A 20,975-nucleotide genomic window follows, 5' to 3' on the forward strand; every position below is an offset into this window, starting at 1 on the left:
ATAATCTGCTGACATTGAAATCCCACATGATTGACCACACCACAATATAAACAAAACCTACGTTAAAAATTACATACTACTCACTGAATCAATTGCAGACTTACTGATTAAAAAAAAGGGAAAAGCTTTTTCTCTACCAACCGGAGATCACTTTTCACAAAAGTTGCCTGTCCATTTCCATCATTACGATCCCTCTGCCGGGCGGTTTTTAAGGGTCGTGCTCCGGCTGAGCGTGGGCCTGGTTATTCTATTTTCGTGGATGTCAAAAAACAATAATGGATGCGAAAGTTAACAGAACGGAGTAGTTGGTGGCAGCATCATTCCGAGCTGACTGGTGGCGGCATCATTTCCGTGGAGATGTGTGGGTGGCGTAGGGCTTGACGTCGGCGATAGATGCCCAAAGAAAACTAAAATGTTCTTTAAATGCACGCTGTGTATTCATCCGAGAGTTGATATTTACACTGTCTGCATTTATGGTCTCCGCTCTTGTAACGATGCCTTTTTTAATCTATGTGCTCCACGTTACTGTGATTAATGAAACAGGTTAATCGACAACAGTGACAGGTCTGTCAGACCAAAAGCCTTTAGATATACAGACCAACAGCTTTTAAATATACAAGAATTGCACAGACTTCCTACCGATGGTCACATGCGAAACCTGCCCGTAGAAACAGAATAAGGAAAAGCAGGCGGTGAACTGCAGGGCTTCACAGATATCAAGCGTCTGTAACTTTCCAAGCAAAAGCTGCCGAGCCAGGTACCATGCTCAAGACCTGACCTTATCTAAACCCTAATCTTTGCCTGCCCAGCCAGGTACTTTGCTGAAGACCTGGCCTCATCTAAACCCTAATTTTGCCTTCGTCACCTATTTGTCGTTTATGAATGAATTTTAGTGACGTTCCTCGTGGTCTAAGCGATCAATAATTAACCATTTAATTTTTATTCAGATTCTTTTCCGTGCTTGCTTGGCTTTCCTGTTATAAATTTTGAGTAAGAAATTGGCTAATTTGTGAAGTCTCGCTTCCTCAAAATATGTTTTTTATTCAGATTCTTTTCCATGCTGGCTTGGCTTTCTGGTTATAAATTTTGATTAAGAAATTGGCTAATTTGTGAAGTCTCGCTTCCTCAAAATATGTTTAGTGAGACTGTTTACTTCTAGATTAGTATCAAACTGAGAAAGAATAAAGAATATTTTAGTAGGTTGCATAGTCTTTGATAAAATATTTTTTTGTTTTTATTACTTTTCTACTGCAAATTTCTAAATTTTTTTGGGATTATTTATTTGTGAGTTTTACATTTTAGAAGATGAGAGTTAATCCTCAGTTGCTCAATTAAAATTTTATTCTTTCTCTTGGCCGAAGATCTCAAACACTCTTTATCATCATGCTTCTGCTTCGGGTTAAATGCTTTGATATATTGTGCTGTTCTTCCTGCCTACCTATTTTGTCCATATAACAGTCTTGATTTTTTCTAACACTCATTATCTACTCATTATCTACTTTTTCGTGTGAGAATAATCATGCAAATTTGTGTCCCATTTGTCCAACCACTTACCATTTATTTCATTCCTATCTTTTCCAGATAATTTAGCCCTTTTTCAAAAACCATTTTAGGCCTATAATACTGGTCCAGGATAATTTAGCTCTTTTTCAAAAACCATTTTAGGCCAATAATACTGATCCACATTTTCAACTGTTTTTTAAATAATAAATAAATTCAACCAATAAATGTTCAATAAAACTTCAATTGAAAACATATCAACCTCAACTAAAAACATATCATATAAAACCATTAATTCATATCAACCTCAACTAAAAACATATCATATAAAACCATTAATTTGACTTTAAAATTACCGCTGATTAAATGCGTTTGAATTCTTTCCATTTGTGACTGCTGAGAGAATAACTTACCGCACTAATAAGCTGAAGACTTTGCCTGATCTAAACCATAATATTTGCTTTCCTCACCCATAAGAGTTAGATTATTCATATAAAACCATTGATTTGACTTTTAAAACTATTAATGATTAAATGCGTTTGAATTCTTTCTATTTGTGATTGCTGAGAGAAACTTACCGCACTAATAAGCTAAAGACTTTGCCTTATCTAAACCATAATATTTGCCTTCCTCACCAATAAGAGTTGATTATTCTTGAAATATTTAAACGTTAATCGTTGCCTTCGTCGCCCATTGTTATGAAAATATTTAAACCTTAAATCTTTACCTTCGTCACCCGTAAGTGTTGATTATCATGGGAATATTTAAAGCCTATCCGAACCCTTCGTCACCTATTTGTCGGATATCGGTGTTGATTATTATGTAAAAATTTAAACGCTAATCTTCGCCTTCGTCACCACTTTGTCGTATTATAGGTGTGGATTCCCATGGAAAACGATGTACTGAATACAGTCGAATGTACTGAACAACTCATGAATTTTCTTATTCTTTCATTTAAATCGACGAATTACGTCGATTTCCTCTCGACGTTTGTTCCTAAAACCCTCACGGTCACGGTCACGGTCCCCGATGTATGTGACAGTCAGGCCTAGGAAGCCTGTCAACTTTGCAGAAAGGCACTTCCATGAGAGCACGACGGCCGAGATTGGAACCCGGCACCTAATTCTTTTGGCAGTTGTCTATAATCTGATTTTTTGGAAGTTTTTTCGGGTGGGTTTTTCGATCAAAATTCAGCAGAAATTTATTGGAATTGCAAGTTTGATAACTAGTTTTTGCACAATCAAAACATCCAGGGTTTTTCGGGGTGCTGAATCCAAATATGCAGTTAAAAAACCATTTTAAATAATACAAATCAAAATTTAACCTCAATTTTTTCCCGCCAAATTCTATCACCGGAATCTCCAAAATATCACATTATAAACAGCTCCATTATTCTGTTTACACACCTAATTGTTCCAACTTCTGTGTGTAAACAGATAATATAAACATAGTAAAGACGATTCTTGGCGTTTTCGACCTTCCGTTTCAAAATTCCAGAAGTTTTCTCCGGGTCACGTGCAGAGATATTCTGCCACCTCGATCGAAGCAGGTGCGCGTTTTCTTAGTTTCCTTCAAAGCCAATGGTAAAGCTTCTCGTCTTTAAACAGCAAAACAAGATTAAATTTCGTTACCTAAATTCATTTGCTTTCATTTGGCAGAGAATTTGAAAATACGCATTCTTAGTTAGATCTTTTTGTTTCCCAGTTATTTGTCATCCTCTTTTAACTGCGGGCGTGCATTGAATGTAGAAATTTTATGTGAGAAAACTTAAGAATCCTCTTTTAACTGCGGGCGTGCATTGAATGTAGAAATTTTATGTGAGAAAACTTTAAGAATTTATGTAGCTCACATATGTTATCTTGTTACCTTGGTAGCGTTTGATTTCTCTGGACTTGGAGAGCTCAGCAGAAGAAATCTAGAAAATAGAAGATAATTTAGGTCTAATTTGAGGGAATTCATATGGTGCACACGGGCTGGAATCCTCTCCGGCTTCTAAATCGTCAGAACCGCGCCAATGTAAGATATTTTGATTATCAATTTAATAATTTCCAGAGGTTATTGAATTTTCATACTAAATTTCCGTTCACCTGGGACGTTGTCCGTTGCTGTCTACCAGACTACCACTAGACAAGTTAAGCAAATAAAATCCAGTTCAGCAGGCATGTGATTAATGAATTTTTTTACCATTGCTTTTTTATAGAAGCCAAAATGGTAAAGCCTTCGAATTTGGGAGAGAATAATAGAGTTGAACCCCTACCGGAGGCAACAATATTAAGAAAAATAATCTACATGGCCAAAGCTAGGAAATTCCTTTTTCTAGTCCTAGGGACCTAATGTGAGCTTTGATTTCTTGATAGCGGGGTTTTCCCTTGTCCTTGAGCGTAAAGGCCTGCCTATGAGCTTTGATTTCTTGAAAATGTGTTTCCCCGAGCATAGTTGTGTTTATCACAAATTTTATAGATATTGTATTCAATGTCGCTTCAATGATTTGAACATTGGACTAGTCTGCTTAAGCACTTTTGATATGAAGACTCAGATTTATATTGACATAATGGTCTGTAGGAGAGGGTCTGTTACGAAAATCCGATTAGAAGTCAGCTCGAGAATTTGAATTCTGAAGTCTAGAATGGTTGGCTTTGCAGGCTGTAAAATTTGTGTAGTGGTGGTGTATTGTTGCAGGAGGAAGCAGAAAATTTGGCAAGTTTTCCATTATCGGAAATGAAGGCAGATGATGGTAACGACCGGAATTCTTCTTCGGACTGCTCTGGTCAGAAGACAGATTTTGTTGGTGATGCTCAGAGTTGGACCACATTGACTCTGCATGGGATAAAGCCTGAGCCTAGATATAATGTAAGAAGAGTTCGATCCACTCTAAATTTTGCAGAAATGGAAGTTTATTGTTATCCATTTGGAACTGCACAATGTAAATCAGTAGTTGGCAGGTGACACCCATTGTCAGTGGCATAAGCCAAAGCACGATTTCACTTTTGGAAAGACAATAACTATTGTTTAACAGTAAGTTTTGCTAGACGAAATCTGCATAACTGCTAGACATTATGTGGGAACCTTGTCAATTTCAGAATAATTAAGATGCTTGATATGGTGTAGTGGTACTCTTAGGAAGGGCATATTCCCCTATTTCGTGCAATTTGTATATTTATTTTCTCATAGTCAACCGTGGGAATACTGAAGAAATTGTATCTAAGATTGTGCTGTACATAAATCAGCATGCAGCAACAATAATCGGAAAGAAAATGGTAGTGGTTGGAGGAGAATCCTCTCATGGTCTATTGGATGATGTTCAGGTAAAGTGTGACTGCATTTCTTCAACAAGCACGAAGACATGACATACTATTGTAACAGTTCATTTATGCAGTTATGCTTATGATCGTAGGTTCTGATGTTTTATTGTTATGAGCCTATTTATCTTTATTTATTTCAAGCTTGTAACATGTTAGCAAATTCGAACATGATCTGTTATAAAATTAATATGCATATGCAGGTGTTGCACATGGGGAAACTCTCTTGGTCAGCTGTTGGACCAACAACCCAAGCTCCTACTAAAGAGGCTTTATCAAAAGCAATACCAAGTCAACGATTTCCTGCATGCAAAGGGCACAGTTTGGTAGGTGTCTAAGGACCATTCGGCACTGCTTATAAGAGAAGCTTTCTTGGGTAACTTTCCATTTTACACACAATTCTGTCATCATGGTCAAGCAACCCACTTAAATTTTAAGATAACTAAAATGGATTAAAGTATGTGCCCCATTTCATATTTTTTTAGCTGTTGACATACTTTAAAATTCTTATTGGTAGTTCCTCTAATTTAAACCATCCAACCATCCAACAATATTGAATATATGTTTATGGTTTGTCCCTAGGTTTCCATGGGTTGGTCCTTAGACTTTTGACAATATATAAATCGTTATGTGCATGCTATTTGTTATTCAACAATGACTATTTAAAGTTCTCCATGATATTTGTTATTCAACAATGACTATTTAAAGTTCTCCTTATCCTTGATGTAATGTAATTCTATACTATAGTAAACTATGAAGCATGAAACATTTCACTCCAGAAAGCTCCTTTTTTGTTCGAAGTATCCTGTCTACACTATAGCAAACATGAATCTCTGAAGTGTGCAGTATTTCATTCCAAAAGAAATTCTGTTAACGGATATGAAATGAGTCCAAAATGTGTAAATTGTTGATACAGGTTCGACTTTAGTAATATTCAATGCCATTATATCAAAAGACAAAACCAAGATGGACATCGAAATTATGCTCTATGGATAATTGCTGTTCACGAAAATAGCTGATAGTGCCATTCAATAAAATTCTATCACGACAACTTTATTTGATGGACAAACATTCAACCAAGAATCCATAGTTAGCAGCTCAACTACTTATTGCAATTTTGATGAGAAAAGATATTTTTGTTATAAGTGACGGTTTAAAATCTTAAATTTGTATTTGCTGCCTGAGACAAATTGTGAAGTTTGTTGAAAATTATGAAGTTGACCAAAACAATTGTATAAAGCCAAAAATATAAGTGTGATGGCGAGTCGAGACAAGCAGCAGCTGTATATACATAGTTTTCTTTGACGCATTGCAAATTCAACAATGAAATCCATATATATAAACTATATAAATTGAAGATTTCAATAAAGAAAGCCTTCTGGTAGTTTTAAATTTTATTGGCTTTTGTAAATTTATTGTACAGGTTACAATATTTCAACAGAAGAAATAGTTGCAAAAACAATGTATAAAAACAATGAAATTAGTGGAGATAAGTTAGGTTGATACTATTAGAAACAACTCATTGCTAAGTTTGTTTAAATAAAGTTGACAGAAATTTTATAGCGTAAAATGTTTTTGAACATTGTCTTAATTGATCAATAGCAGTCAATTAGAATGGGGTCTGTACTCGTTTTAACAAAAATTAAATACTGCAGTTCTACTATCTCATGAAATCTCAAGTAGTACATGATCTTGGGAAGTTCTAGAAAAATATGGAAATTAAGGTTATAGAGGTGAACTCCAAAACTCTCAAAATGATATCATATTAATATGAATGCGTTACTTTAGGGAACTTAAAAAAAGGTTCATGAAACAGTTTAAGCTTTATAGTGATATTATACTAGAAACCACAAAGATTCAGTGAATGACCATTTAAATCAGTGAATAGTCATAATGCAAACTTCTTTTGCAGGTCTCGTGGGGTAAAACTGTGATTTTGATTGGAGGCCAGATGGAACCACCCTCTGATAGAGTTGAGGGTGTGTATTTGGTTTGCTTGAATATCATCCTCATTAATTCTTACATATGGACTTCAGAAGGTTCATTCTAATTCTAGTTTTTCTTGTCTTTTACAGTGTGGGCATTTAATACTAAGACTGAAAACTGGTCGAGAATTGAAGCAAAAGGAGACATCCCGGTACTTTCTTAGACTCCATTTTTACAGCATACCTACCTTTCTACTGAATTAGAGTATTCTACTAATGTTGAAGATCAAAAGGAGCACAGAGAGATCACAGTAAACAAAACCTAGTTGCGACTTTGATTGATATGTTTTTCTACTGATTTTAAAGCATGTTAACTAATGAACAGTAGGCAGCAATTATGGGTTACTGTGGCTTTAAAAGATCCCCACTTTTTATCTTGATCGCAGGTCTTTTCTAAAGACATCTTAATTTGTAATGTATAAATGATGTCCATGCTGATAAAAAGAAATTAAAAGTGAAAAACATAACTTAAAACTGGTGGATTTTTAGATTGTAAGAAGCCTTGGCTATTTGCAGTGATTTTTAAAGCCACACCCTTTGTGTTAGAATTGTCTTTATGATAGTAATGGAAATTTTGTTGGAACATGAAAGAACAGTAGAAGTGAATAACATAGATTCCAGGAGCAGTGGCGGTGTTAACAGATACTGTCAGCATTTTAGCACTATTTATGTGAATTTTTACAAAATTTTCAATTTTTTTTTCAATGAAATGTCACAAATAATGAGCTACATAAGATTAGGAAGGAAGCTATTAGGAAAATGTTGGTTTTGAACAAATCATTTATTGCCAAGTGTAATAAATGAAATATTAAAAAGGCGAGGGTTAAAATTATGATTAAATAACAAAAGCAAAGTTAAACACACACTTGATTGGATGGTAGACTATGAGAGACAATCAATGGTCATAGTTGATTATAGGACTGAGTTACACGAATGATAATAGGTACCAAAGGTCCCTGTTGCCACAAAATCTAGCAGGCCTTGTAGAGGGGTACCCTACAAGGCAATCACTAGACCAAGTGACAACAATAAGGTAGTAGCCCACTGTCACCACAGCTACTACCCCCTGCTCTTTATGGATTTTCACCAATGGGAGGAGTCTCGGTATATAGGTCACCTAAGAGATATTCTAGGCTTAAAGGTATAAGGTGACACAATAGGCTTCTAAGGGATGACACAACTTAGGTACAAGGATCAAGCAATGAGGAGAGCCAATTCGCTTCTGTTAGAGAGGCCAAACTAAGGCATGCTTGACTTAGGGCTTGATTAATAACGTGTGAGATGGAGTGGCCTAAGGTCAAGGTACCAAGAAAAGGTTTCCAAGGATGTACTCCAACAAGACAATGGCACATAAAACCTTCAAGAAGCCCTCAAGTTGAAGCTTAACGAAACTAGGGTTTCTCCTAGGGAAAAGTAGCTAGGGAAAGAGATTTGTGGAGAAAATGGTGTTGAATTTTCTATAAGATGCACAATAGAAACCAATATACTGATTTGGTAATTACTACCTAATGATCTTCAATCAATTTATCTCATGTCACTGATATCATTGAGCAATTATGCACAAAAAATATCAATAGTAAATGCAACAAAAACAGTAAAGATCATAAAGAGACAACTATGAACAATAGAGACAACAAATTTTACCCTAGGAAACCCAACCTTGGGAGAAAACCCAACAACTTTTCTTTAGGAGAAATTATTTTTCAGCAAGGTTTACAAATCAATTTGTCTAGAAATCTATGCCAATACCCAAGTCAAAATACCAGACAAATCTAGTCAAACTCCAACTAGTCAAGGTTGGTCAAACTGCCTAAAATAATTAGAAGTCAATGCTGGTCAAACTGCCAAAATCTGCAGTCAAACCAGCCTGGTTAAACTCAAACTTGTGGTCAAATTCGGCCCTGCAGCTCTTGCGGTCAAACTCGGCTCCTATAGTTCGGTCAACTATAGTCAAACTTGGCTCCTGCAGCTCAATCAAATGTGGTCAACTTGCCTTCCTTCAACTCGTTAAAGTTAAGTCAATTCGACCTCCTTTTGTCACACATGCTGCCGCTCTATAAGAGAGACGATGTGATGATGAATGATCAAAATGAAGTGTCACATCATGTATATATACAAGTCAAATGGGTTGAATTTTGATCAAGGGTCACACCCTTCCATGGTGGGGCTGGCTTGTCCTTTTTGAGCCTACATGATGCCCCAAAAAATAATTTATTTATTTATTTTAATTTTCACAAATTTTCTAAGCAGACTTAGGTTACGTCTTGGCATGTGGGCATACCTCCTGATGCTAAACAAAAATCAATACTCCCTCTAAGTGAGGAAGGTATTCTCCTTGGCTGCAACATATATCCCCTTAGTTGAAATTTCTCCTTCATAATAAAAGTTCATGAGCTTGCTATGTTGATGCATTCCTATAAATCACTCCATCCTGGGGTAGGCAATGTGAGTATCCTAAGCCATTTACCCCTGGCCAAATCAGCATGGCTCAACCAAATTCCTTTGTGGCTCCTCAGGTAGATGTATCAATCTCCTCTGGTCAAATCAGCATGACCCAGCCAAGATCCTTTATGGCTTCTCAGGAGAATATCTGCCCCTAGACCATTCACCCGTGGCCAATTGGCCTAGCCAAAGTCCTTTATGGCTTCTCAGGTGAATTACATCTATCTCTTTTGGTCAAATCAACATGACCCAACTAAGTCCTTCAATCTATCCAATCTTGCAATTGCCTTGGGCCATTTACCCTTGGTCAAATCAGCACGACCTAGCCAAAGTTCTTTATGGCTACTCAGGTGAATGTATCCATCTCCCTTGGTCAAATTAGCATGACCCATCCAAGTCCTTTTGGCTTCTCAGGAGATGGTTTGCCTGATCCTACAAAGACATCAACACTCCCTCTCAATGAGGGACACATTCTGCATCACGCCAAGCTCGTTTTTGAAGTATACAAACTTGCTGTAGATAGATGATTGGTGAGAATGTCCATAATCTGCTTGTCTATGGATATGTACTAGAGATTCATTTCTCCCTTCTGCACCATCTCTTGGATGAAGTGACCTGATCAAATAGTCCTGCAAGAAGCTTTTGAAGCCACATTGCTTCATGTCTTGTGACACTAGTTGTGATATTATTGATATACTCTGCCTTTATTGTACTAACAAAAGTTTTCTTCCTGCTAAACTAGGATATCATAGGCGAGACTCGATCCTAAGTTGAAGCAACACCATGAGGTATTATTTTTTCCCTTTGCACTTCTTGCCTAATCTGAATCAGTGTATCCCTGCAACCTCACTTCACCACCTGAGACATATCTCAAACCATATCCAATTGTACCACGCAGGTACCTTAACACATGCTTTGCTACAACCTAATGTATTTGCCTCGGCTCAACCATATACTAGCTCAGGGTGTTCAGTGCAAAGCAAATATCAGGCTTGGTATTAACCACATACGTCAAGGATCCAACAACTACCGGCACATATGGGATCCACCAAATTTGAATTTGAAGCGGAATCACTCAACTTCTTCAGATTGGTCATCATAGCTGTAGCCATGGACTTGTAGTCCATCATACCAAATCTCTTCAAAATTTGAACAACATACTTACCTTGTCTGAGAAAGATCTCATCAGGTCTCTGCCACACCTCTAATCCCAAGAAAAATAGTGCATCAAGGCAAGATCCTTCATCTTGAACTCCGAGGCGAACTCTCTTTGACACTAAAGTAGGTCTTCCTATGATAATCCAAGCTACTCTCTCTATCACAAAAGCAAATTCTCCTTCCACTGCTGCTCCCTTTGTCACATAAGCAAGTCCTTCTACCACTGTTACTTCCTCTGTCACATAGGCCAATCCTTCTGCCATTGTTGCTTCCTCTATCACTAAAGCATACTCCGTTGTCGCTGAGCATCTAGTCTGACAATCTCAACTCATGACATCCTCTTGGAAGGTTGCTCCTTCCACTTTGCCTAACTGTCTGCTGGAAGCTCTTCCGGTCATCTGGCACGGTCCTGGATGTCCTTACAATTTGTTCAAGCCTAAGAATCTGACCATCTGGCAACTGGAGCAAAAAATCTTCTCGTAGTCCACTCCCTCTTTCTGGGAGAATCCTCTTGTCTCAAAACTTGCTTCTATGTTGCCATCTTCTACGTGAATCATCACCTTGGCAGTCTCCACAATGGATCTATTTTTCCTTTCTACAAACTCCATTCAGGAGGCCATGGAAGGAAAAATCATAACCAAGCCAAATACAAGGACAAGAGGCTGACCAAAGAATAAAAATAATAATAATAATTAAGGGAGAAAAAAAATGAAGTACTTATCTCTTGATCAAGGAAGAAATTTGTTGAGGCTTGTAGGGAACTGTCAACTCCCTCTTGATCCTTGCCTCCTTGCAGAAATCATTGAAGTCCATCTGCAATCTCATCATGCTTAGATTCCTTTGTCTTCCTCCGTGGTGGATGCTCATCATCATCATCATCAACATTGATTGTTGATGCATGTTTCTTTCTCTTCCTTTTCTTCTCAGGACACTGGGAGGCATAGTGTCCAAAATCATGGCAAATGAAGCACTTGACCTTTGACATATCCTTCTTCTTTTTCTCCTTGGGCACTAATGCCTAGGCTGGTTGTCCTCTCAATCTGTATAGTCCCTCTTGAACGCCAATCACTTCTGCTAAGTCTATGTTTGAGTCCTTAGGCCATGCAAGAACCTGGCCATCTACACATGCAACTTTGTAGCCTTTATTCGCCAATTCTGGAATGGAGAGTAAGTTCTTCTTCAAACCTGGTACAAACAATACATTACGGATGTGTAATAAATCTTTGGACTCCAGTTGAACTGAAGTTGTCCCAACTCCTTTCGCAACATACTTGGCATTGTCTCCAAGCTCCACTTCCCATGTTGAATCGCTCTTAGTTAGATAGGTGAGAGAATCTTGAAAACCTGCCATATGCTTAGAAGTGTTGAAAAATGTGTAGCTAGGTTCGGTCTTCATAAATATGAAATGTACGTTTGGTTCTTGTATATTGTAAAATAAAAGAAAAAATGTTATTGTTATTTTGAAGCATGGGTTTCATGCTCAAGGTCTTTTATTTTAGAGGTCAAGCACCCATTGAGTGCTTCTAGGGTTTGTCCTAGGTCAAGAAGTCAAAAGAGTCATTATCATATGTTGGAGACCCCATCGGACACATTGTAACTTGTAAAAAGAATTATTTTTGTATTTAAAAGTGTCAGAATACCTCCAAGACCAAGTCGGCCTATTTTGAGCAGCCTCGTCCACCTTAGAAGCCTATATAAAGGAAGGAACTCAACCTCCTTTGGAAACACATTTACTTCTCATCATCTAAGAGAAGAAGAAGAGCAAGAAGGCTATCGAAGAAGGAGAAGGACGAAGGAAGAAGTTTTTGGGCTAATTCTCTCTCACATGTGCGAAGAAGAAGATCTAGGGTTTGCTGCTTCAAGGTCGAAATTCTCAAGTTGCTAGAAGATTGAAGTTGTTGGAAGAGGAGCCTACTAGGTCACTCTCTAACCCTTGTAATGACCCACCTATAATTACATATAGAATGTGAATATTACCACACATACGTGCTATCCATATGACAACTACATATGCATGACCCACATATAGTGCAATAGTATACATACCGGCTAATGTCAGACTCTATCTATGCTTAAGTTAATAAATTGATTATCGAAGTAAATTTTTAACTCACCATAATATATATATAGTGAATGGGGCCTTTTGATATATATATATATATACACACACACACCATTTGTATATATATATGATTAAGTCCTTAATCAAAGATATATAGATAGACAATAAAAATAATAAATTATGAATTAAATTTAATTGATGTATAATTTAATTTAATGATATGTTAAGAATAAAGTGAATTATTAAAAAAAATTATAAATAAAATAAGTAATATATTCCATAAAACATTATATTAAACTAAATAAAAGAAAACCATAATAAAATCAATTCAATCAAAAGAAACAAAGTCGGCCACCTCAATGACTCACGTAATAAATATACACTCATTTAACATAAAGGAGACAAAGAGACATTGCAGGTGGCATGTAATGAAGAAGAGTCGAGGAGATGACAGGTAGGGTGGTGGAGAAGTGGAGACGGTGGGAGAAAGAGTTTATAAGGGAGTCGAAAGGGAGTTTTGAGGGAGGATTTTTTTTTGGAGAATGGAGAAAACAAAGAAGGAATTTACAACAAAGAGTCATAAACTGAGCAAAGATTACTGAGCCTTGATTGTTCTTGATTCTTTTGGGCACCGGGGCCAGGGTACTGAAATTCTGAAGTATTTTAGAGCTGGGTACTGAGGTTGTGCTCAGTTTGGCAAAGAGGTTTTGGTCGTTTTGGTAATGGGAGTGGGAGTGGAGCAAATCAAAAACAACTTCAACCACAGGAATCCAGGTAGGTACTCAGCATCAATTCTGATATTTTGAATTGTTATACTCTGCTATAAAACTTTAAATTTAAGGCCTTACATCCCTAGACAAGGAAGCAAGTCAAGCGAAGCTACTAGGAGACCTAGGAAGGCTAATTTTTGCTCACATGTGTGGATGCAATAGCAGTTGCAGGGGCTGAAAATTTCAGACCTACGGCAGAGGCCGAAAATCTGAAGTTGGGGGTCGAAGTTGTGGGAAGAGATTTGACTGGGTTTGACTTAGACAAAGGAAGCACATCATCAAAAAGGTTGGACTTGGTCTTGGAAGGGTATTGGTCTTGGTCTAGAGGTCTTGGAATTCGTCAATTGAAGAATCTATAAGAAGAGAAGAGATTTATGGGTTTTCCTCTCAAGTGGAGAGGTTTTGGCCCTGGCTTGCAACCTATATCCTGTGTTCTTGTGTACTATTGTTTTTCTTGTTTTGGTAGTTGTTTGATGATAAGAATAAACATAATAATAAGAGAAGAAGCTAATAAGTAAGAAAAAGTAAAAAGACATCACAAGCAATTATCAAGAATAGAGAAATCATCCTAACTATTGCCCTATAGATTTCTCAACATGGTTTTAGAGCTAAGGTTGCTTAAGGGCATGATGAAGATATCTACTACATTGAATAAGTTCTTGAAGAAGTGTACAAGGGTAGCAAGCAATCTCAAGAAGGGCATCAAAGAATTATGGGATCTCCTATTCTCTCTCAAGAAGGATATGACCAAGACATCTTCAAAGGACAAAGGACTATTCTCAGCACTTACTGGCACATTTGAAGATGAAAATATTTGGGTGATTGATAATGGAGCATCAAGACATATGACTGGTGAATAAAAAGCAACTAAAAACATTGTCAAGAGGAAATTTTTCTTACTCCATTGAGCTTGGTGACAAGAAGAGCTATCCTGTGAGAGGAATTGGATCAACCTCGCTAGAGCTAGAGAATGGAGGCAATATTCATCTCAACAACATCTTATTTGTTCTAGGTTTGCATAAGAATCTACTTTCAATTTTATGTCTAGAAGATATGGGAGATGGAATTGCTTTCATAGATGGAAAAGTTGTAGTATGGGATAAAAACTCTAGTATCGAAAATGCAAAGATGATTGGGATCCGTGAAGGAAGACTCTACAAATTGTTAACTCCCCTCGCTCAAGCTTTGGTTCACATTGAAGTTAGCCCATGTGAACTTTGGCATAGAATATTTGGTCATCTTCACTACAAAATCTTACCAACTCTAAATACAATGGTAAATGGCATCCCCGAACTCAAGGAGGATCATGAAGGAGTATGCAAGGGATGTGCATTTGGCGAAATACCAAGAGACCATTTGGAAATAGTGCTTCAAGGTCAAAAGAAATTTTGGATCTCATTCATTCTGATGTCTGTGGTCCCATGACTCTAAAGTCTCTTGGAGGTCATCTATATTATGTAACATTCATTGATGACCATTCAAGGAAAACTTGGGTTTATTTGATGAAATTCAAGGATGAAGTATTCAACAAATTTCAAGAATTCAAAGCTGAAGTAGAGAACCTTATAGAAAGAAGGATAAAGATCTTAAGATCCGACAATGGAGGAGAATATACTTCAAAGGAACTCATAGCTTTCTGTAAGGAGGTTGGGATTAAGAGGGAGTTGATAGTCCCATACAATCCTGAACAAAATGGAGTTGCAGAATGAAAGAATCAATCCATTGAAGAAAGTGTAAAAGCCATGTTACATGATCAAGATTTACCGAAATTTCTATGGGGTGAAGCAACTAAGACTGTTGTATACATTCAAAATCAAAGTCCCCACAAGTCACTAGATAACATGACTCTCGAAGAAGCATTCACTGGGAAGAAACCAAGTGTGGACCATCTCCGAATTTTTGGTTGTCATGTTTATATTCATATACCGAAAGACAAGAGAAAGAAATTGGATCCTTCAGGCATGAAAGGAACATTTGTTGGCTACAATAATACTTCAAAGGCATATAGGATCTACATAAAAGAAGGACACCGAATAGAAGTTAGTCGAGATGTGATATTTGATGAAAGTATTGCATTCAAGAAATCAAAGGATCTCCTGATGGACTCTGATGATGAAGAACTTCCTATATTTGAAGAGGAAGGTACAAGGGAGGAAGAAGAACCAAATCATGAAGATGAAGGTCCCAGTGAACCAGTGCAACCAGTGGTCATCCCCAAAACTAGAAAGAGACCTAACTGGTTGAAGTCTACTCTACTAGATGTAGAAGGTCATGGAGCAGTCAAAGGCACATTCAAGGAAAGTAAGAAGCCCAAAAGATATTTTGGATATGCAGCTTATATGACGAAACTGATAGAAGTAGAGCCATCCACCTTTGAAGAAGCTGTCACACACCAAGAATGGAAGGATGCCATGAATGAAGAGTATCAATCGATAATGAAAAATGGAGTTTTGGAGATTGTGCCTAGGCTTGAAGACAAATATGTGGTAACTTCCACATGGCTCTACAAGATTAAACATGCAACGGATGGAAGTATTGATAAATATAAGGCAAGATTTGTGGCTAGGGGAGTCTCTCAACAATAAAACATCAACTATGAAGAGACATTTGCACCTACAACAAGGTATACAACTATACATTCATTGGTCTCTTTGACAACATCGATGGGATGGAACATCCACCAAATGGATGTCAAGACTGCATTTTTGAATGGCACCACTGATGAAGAAGTCTATATAGAGCAACCCTTGGGATTTTAATTCAAAGATAGAGAGGCTTATGTTTGCAAGCTAAAGAAGGTATTATATGGCCTTAAGCAAGCACCAAGGGCATGGTATGCTAGGATGGATGCATACCTACAAAGGTTCGGCTTCACAAATAGTTCTGCTGATTCGAATCTCTATATCAAGGTTGTGAAGAATGAGCCTGCTATCATTCTTCTATATGGGGATGATCTTCTCTTGATGGGTGTGGAAGGTCGAATCCAAGAGTGTAAGAAGCAACTAGTAGTGGAATTCGACATGAAGGATCTAGGGTTGATGCACTACTATTTGGGATTGGAAATTTGGCAGGGACCTGATGAGATTTATCTAGGTCAAGGAAAGTATGTGATCGAGATGCTGAAGAGGTTTGACATGATGGATTGCAAATCTATGACAACCCCCATGATCACAAACTTGAAGAGGCTAAGAAGATCTGAGTCAAGTCTTGTGGATTCAACCAGGTATAGACAATTAATTGTCTCACTGATGTACTTGGAAAATACTCAAGCAAACATATGTTTTGCAGTGAATGTTCTCAGTCAGTTCCAAGTTGAGCCGAAGCATGATCATTGGATAGCAACCAAGCATATACTGAGATATCTGCAAGGAACAATCCACTACTACCTAAAGTATGATAATAGGAATGATGTCCACTTGATTGGATATACAGATTCCGACTAGGGAGGGAGTGAGCAAAATGGAAGAAGCATTACTAGAGGATGTTTCAGTTTGGGTCTTTGGGATCCTCCATGATCACATGGATGAGCAGAAAGCAAGAGTCGATTGCTTTGAGTAGTGCTGAGGTTGAATATATTGCAGCTTGTGAAGTAAGCAAAGAAGTTGTCTGGTTGAGGAAGTTGTTGTCTGACTTGTTTGAAGGACCAATGGACCCTACAGTGATACATTGTGACAACAACAATTGTATAAGGTTTTTTGAAGACCCAATGTTTATGGAAAGACAAAGCATATAAAAAAAAGTATTACTACATTCAAAAGATGGTGGAGGATGGTTTGTTGTAGCTACGATATATCTCCACTGATGAACAGGTAGCTGACATCTTGAAAAAATCTTTTCCTAATAATAAGCTTGTCTATTTGAGAGACAAGCTTGGATTCGTTAATATATCCTCCCTAGTTGATACGGAGAGATAGACACATCATTCTTGTCTTCATTTGGGAAGAACGAATGGAGGATTGGGTACGAATCTGACATCCGATTCTCTTTGAGGATGAGGTAGGGCATCCAAGATAAGAGTAGTCATAGAGGACCAGTATTCTTTGAGGACTGGGAATCCAAGATAAAAATAGTCCTGGAAGGTCATAACCCGTGAACACCTTGGTGGGGTATGTACCTTGAGAGACAATGATGAAGGTGTCTATAAATCATTGGTCTCGCCAACATTGTGCTTTGATTTTGTTGAGAGATAGAACTGTTAGTCAAGGCCTTTCTATCTGACAATGCTGATTGATATGATGCTAAACATATGGGTTACCAATCCGACTCTTCTTATGAGATATCTTTAGATTGAGAATGTCCATGTGCCATTTATGAACACCTCCCCAGTTAGGAGAGAGTGTTGAAAAATGTGTAACTACGTTCGGTTTTCATAAATATGAAATCTACTTTTGATTCTTGTATATTGTAAAATAAAATAAAAATTATTATTGTTATTTTGAAGCATGGGTTTCATGCTCAAGGTCTTTTATTTTAGAAGTCAAACACCCATTGAGTGCTTCTAGGGTTTGACCTAGGTCAAAAGAGTCATTGTCATATGTTGAAGACCCCATCGGGCACCTTGTAACTTGTAAAAGAATTATTTTTGTATTTAAAAGTGTCAGAATACCCTCCAAGACCAAGTCGGCCTGCCAGCTAAGAAGTCGGTCTATTTTGAGGAGCCTCGTCCACCTTAGAAGCCTATATAAAGGAAGGAAATCGACCTCCCTTGGACACACATTCACTTTTAATCATCTAAGCGAACAAGAAGAGCGAGAAGGCTAGCGAAGAAGGAGAAGGACGAAGGAAGAAGTTTTTGGGCTAATTCTCTCACACGTGCGAAGAAGAGCTAGGGTTTGCTGCTTCAAGGTCGAAATTCTCAAGTTGTTAGAAGAAGATCGAAGTTGTTGGAAGAGGAGCCTACTAGGTCACTCTCTAGCCCTAGACAAGGAAGCAAGTCAAGTGAAGTTGTTGGGAGGCCTTGGAAGGCTAATTTTCACTCAGATGTGTGGATGCAGTAGCAGTTGCAGGGGCCAAAAATTTTAGACCTGTAGTAGAGGCCGGAAAATGTGAAGTTGGGGGTCGAAATTGTGTTGTTGGAAGAGATTTGACTGGGTTTGACTTAGACAAAGGAATCACATCATCAAGAAGGTTGAACTTGGTCTTGGTCTAGAGGTTTTGGAATTCATCAATTGAAGAATCTATAAGAAGAGAAGAGATTTGCGGGTTTTCCTCTCAAGTGGAGAGGTTTTGGCCCTGGCTTGCAGCCTATATCTAGTGTTCTTTGTACTATTTCTCTTCTTGTTTTGGTAGCTGTTTGATGATAAGAACAAACATAGAAATAAGAGAAGAAGCTAATAAGTAAGAAAAAGTAAAAGGACATCACAAGCAATTATCAAGAATAGAGTAATTATCCTAACTATCGCCTTATAGATTTCTCAACAAAAAGCACCATTGTTCACTAACCAGGTATCACTACTATTGGTAATAGTGTTAGAAAGAGAAGAAACAAAGACTTTCTCCTCAGCTCCCTCTGGTTCTAGAATGGTTTTCTTTTGAAGATTGGTACCACTCTTTAAATTGTCTTTCATTATTAGACTTGGCATCATTTGGAAAAAATCTAGTCAAGTTATTGAACACTTATCCGATAGGTCGACTTCAATGACTGCTATTTCAATAAGAAGGCTCTCATACTGTGTTGAATTTTTTACAAGATGCACAATAGAAACCAATCTTTTGATCTGATAATTACTACCTAATGATCTTCAACCAATTTATCTCATGTCACTAATATCATTGAGCAATTATACACAAAAAATCTCAATAGTAAATGCAATAGAAACAATAAAGATCATAAAGAGACAACCATGCACAATAGAGACAAACAATTTTACCTTGGGAAGCCCAACCTTGGGAGAAAACCCAACAACTTTTCTTTAGGAGAAATTATTCTTTAGCAAGGTTTACAAATCAATAATTTGTCTAGAAATCTGTGCCAATACCCAAGTCAAAATACCAGGCAAATCCAGTCAAACTCTAGCAAGTCAACATAGGTCAAACTTCCCAAAATTTGTTGTCAGACTAGCCTAGTCACACTCAAATTTGTGGTCAGCTCTGCAGTCAAATTCAGCCTTGCGACTCCTGTGATCAATTGCGGCCAAACTTGACTCATGCAGTTCAATCAACTACGGTCAAACTTGGTGCCTGTAGTTCGATCAACTGCGGTCAAACTTGGCTCTTGCAACTCGGTTAAATGTGGTCAACCTGCGCTCTCTCAACTCCTTCAATGTCAAGTCAATTTGGCCTCATTTTGTCACGCATGTTGCTGCTCTAGAAGAGAGACGATGTGATGATGAATGATCAAAATGAAGTGTCACATCATGTATATATACAAGTCGAGTGGGCTGAATTTTGACCAAGGGACACATTCTTTCACGGTGGGGATGACTTGTGTTTTTTGAGCCTACATGATGCCCAATTTTTATTTTATTTTAATTTTCACAATTCTTTTAGGTCGACCTAGGTGACCTCTTGGCATGCGGGAATACCTCTCGATGCTACACAAAAATCAACAAATGGAAATATTAGCCACCAATAGGAATGATTTTGAGGCAACCACTACCACTCTTGATGTTGAATCCTTATAATTCCAAAAATCTCTCCTAGGAAATTTCACACTAAGCCCTAATTGAGACCACTTATCCTTGAGAGGGCCGAAATAAGAGAGAAAATGTGTGAAATTCAAGTTGAGGGTAAGATAAAGGTTGATCACCTTTTAGACAAGGCCAGTTCCTAGTACTTGGGTGGATAGAGTCTATGAGATTGCTAGATCAACCAAAACTTGCAAAGGAGTAAGGATATTTTGCTTCCCTAACACCAAAACCCTAACTATTATCTTTATGAGGGATCAATGTTCACATGGGAGAGCTAATTCAAAGATTCACAAAGGGTATTACCATTCACATATTATTCAAGAGTAATGATGCATGCAATAGTGACATCTAGTTTCTATGCAATTGATTTTCAACAAATTAGGGCAAAATAGAAAAACCCTATATTACCAATATATTCCATACATTAGACATAAAAGCACAAATTTATCAATAACAAGGCTCACTTACAAGATAACATGCATGAATAATCCTTTCATTGATCCAAGACGACTTCTCCAATGACAAGAATATAGCTCCAATGAACAAAATGCTCCATAGATCACATCTCTCCAAAGGTACAAGGAGGCTGAAATTCTCTAAGACCCATGAGGACATTTGTGTGCCTCCACATCCATTTGGGAGCACCACAGGTTTATTACTTGGATAACAAGGGGCCAACCCTTTGTCCACTATTTTTGGAGTCGTATTTCACGTTATGGCACCTATGGACTTCATTAGGCCTCCTCTAAGGCCCAACGACACATGTTATTAATCATTTGACCCTCCTAAGAGGCTTACTCCTTTGTTATTGAAGTAGTTTGGTGGGCTTGTCACCAAAAGTACTTGTTATTTTGCACATTATTTTATTCTAGGGGCTAAATGAGGCCAAAATGAGTTGATCCATTCTCTCATCATCGCTTGTATTGATCATTCTCTCTTAAGAGATTTTCTCTATTCTTTTTGGAGGATGAAATTGGATGGATGGATGAATTTTGAAGTTTGAATATCTTCATTTTTGTCTTGGAGCTTCTATATTGGCATATGATGATGATTGGATATATTTGTTCTCACATGTAATTTTCTTTTAATGCTATTTTGTCATTCTTTTCTATGTCACATTGTCAGACTAG

At 37.5% G+C, this 20,975-nt stretch overlaps 1 protein-coding gene across 1 annotated transcript in view; it reads left to right on the forward strand.

Moving 5' to 3' along the window:
• Window positions 1–209: 209 nt before the first annotated feature.
• Window positions 210–20,975, forward strand: part of LOC149200497 (Galactose oxidase/kelch repeat superfamily protein) — a 284,557-nt gene continuing 263,791 nt past the window's right edge. The window contains exons 1-8 of the mRNA XM_089402744.1: window positions 210–757; window positions 2,937–3,083; window positions 3,375–3,516; window positions 4,180–4,350; window positions 4,728–4,805; window positions 5,003–5,125; window positions 6,712–6,778; window positions 6,875–6,936. Of these exons, the coding sequence (XP_089258870.1) occupies window positions 3,460–3,516; window positions 4,180–4,350; window positions 4,728–4,805; window positions 5,003–5,125; window positions 6,712–6,778; window positions 6,875–6,936 (558 nt within the window). The 5' untranslated portion in view covers window positions 210–757; window positions 2,937–3,083; window positions 3,375–3,459. The remainder of the gene's footprint in view (window positions 758–2,936; window positions 3,084–3,374; window positions 3,517–4,179; window positions 4,351–4,727; window positions 4,806–5,002; window positions 5,126–6,711; window positions 6,779–6,874; window positions 6,937–20,975) is intronic.

The sequence above is a fragment of the Pinus tabuliformis genome, chromosome 2_1, assembly GCF_031772625.1.
Source record: "Pinus tabuliformis cultivar Carrire ecotype Pingquan chromosome 2_1, CPIR1, whole genome shotgun sequence".
Taxonomy (NCBI): Eukaryota; Viridiplantae; Streptophyta; class Pinopsida; order Pinales; family Pinaceae; genus Pinus; species Pinus tabuliformis.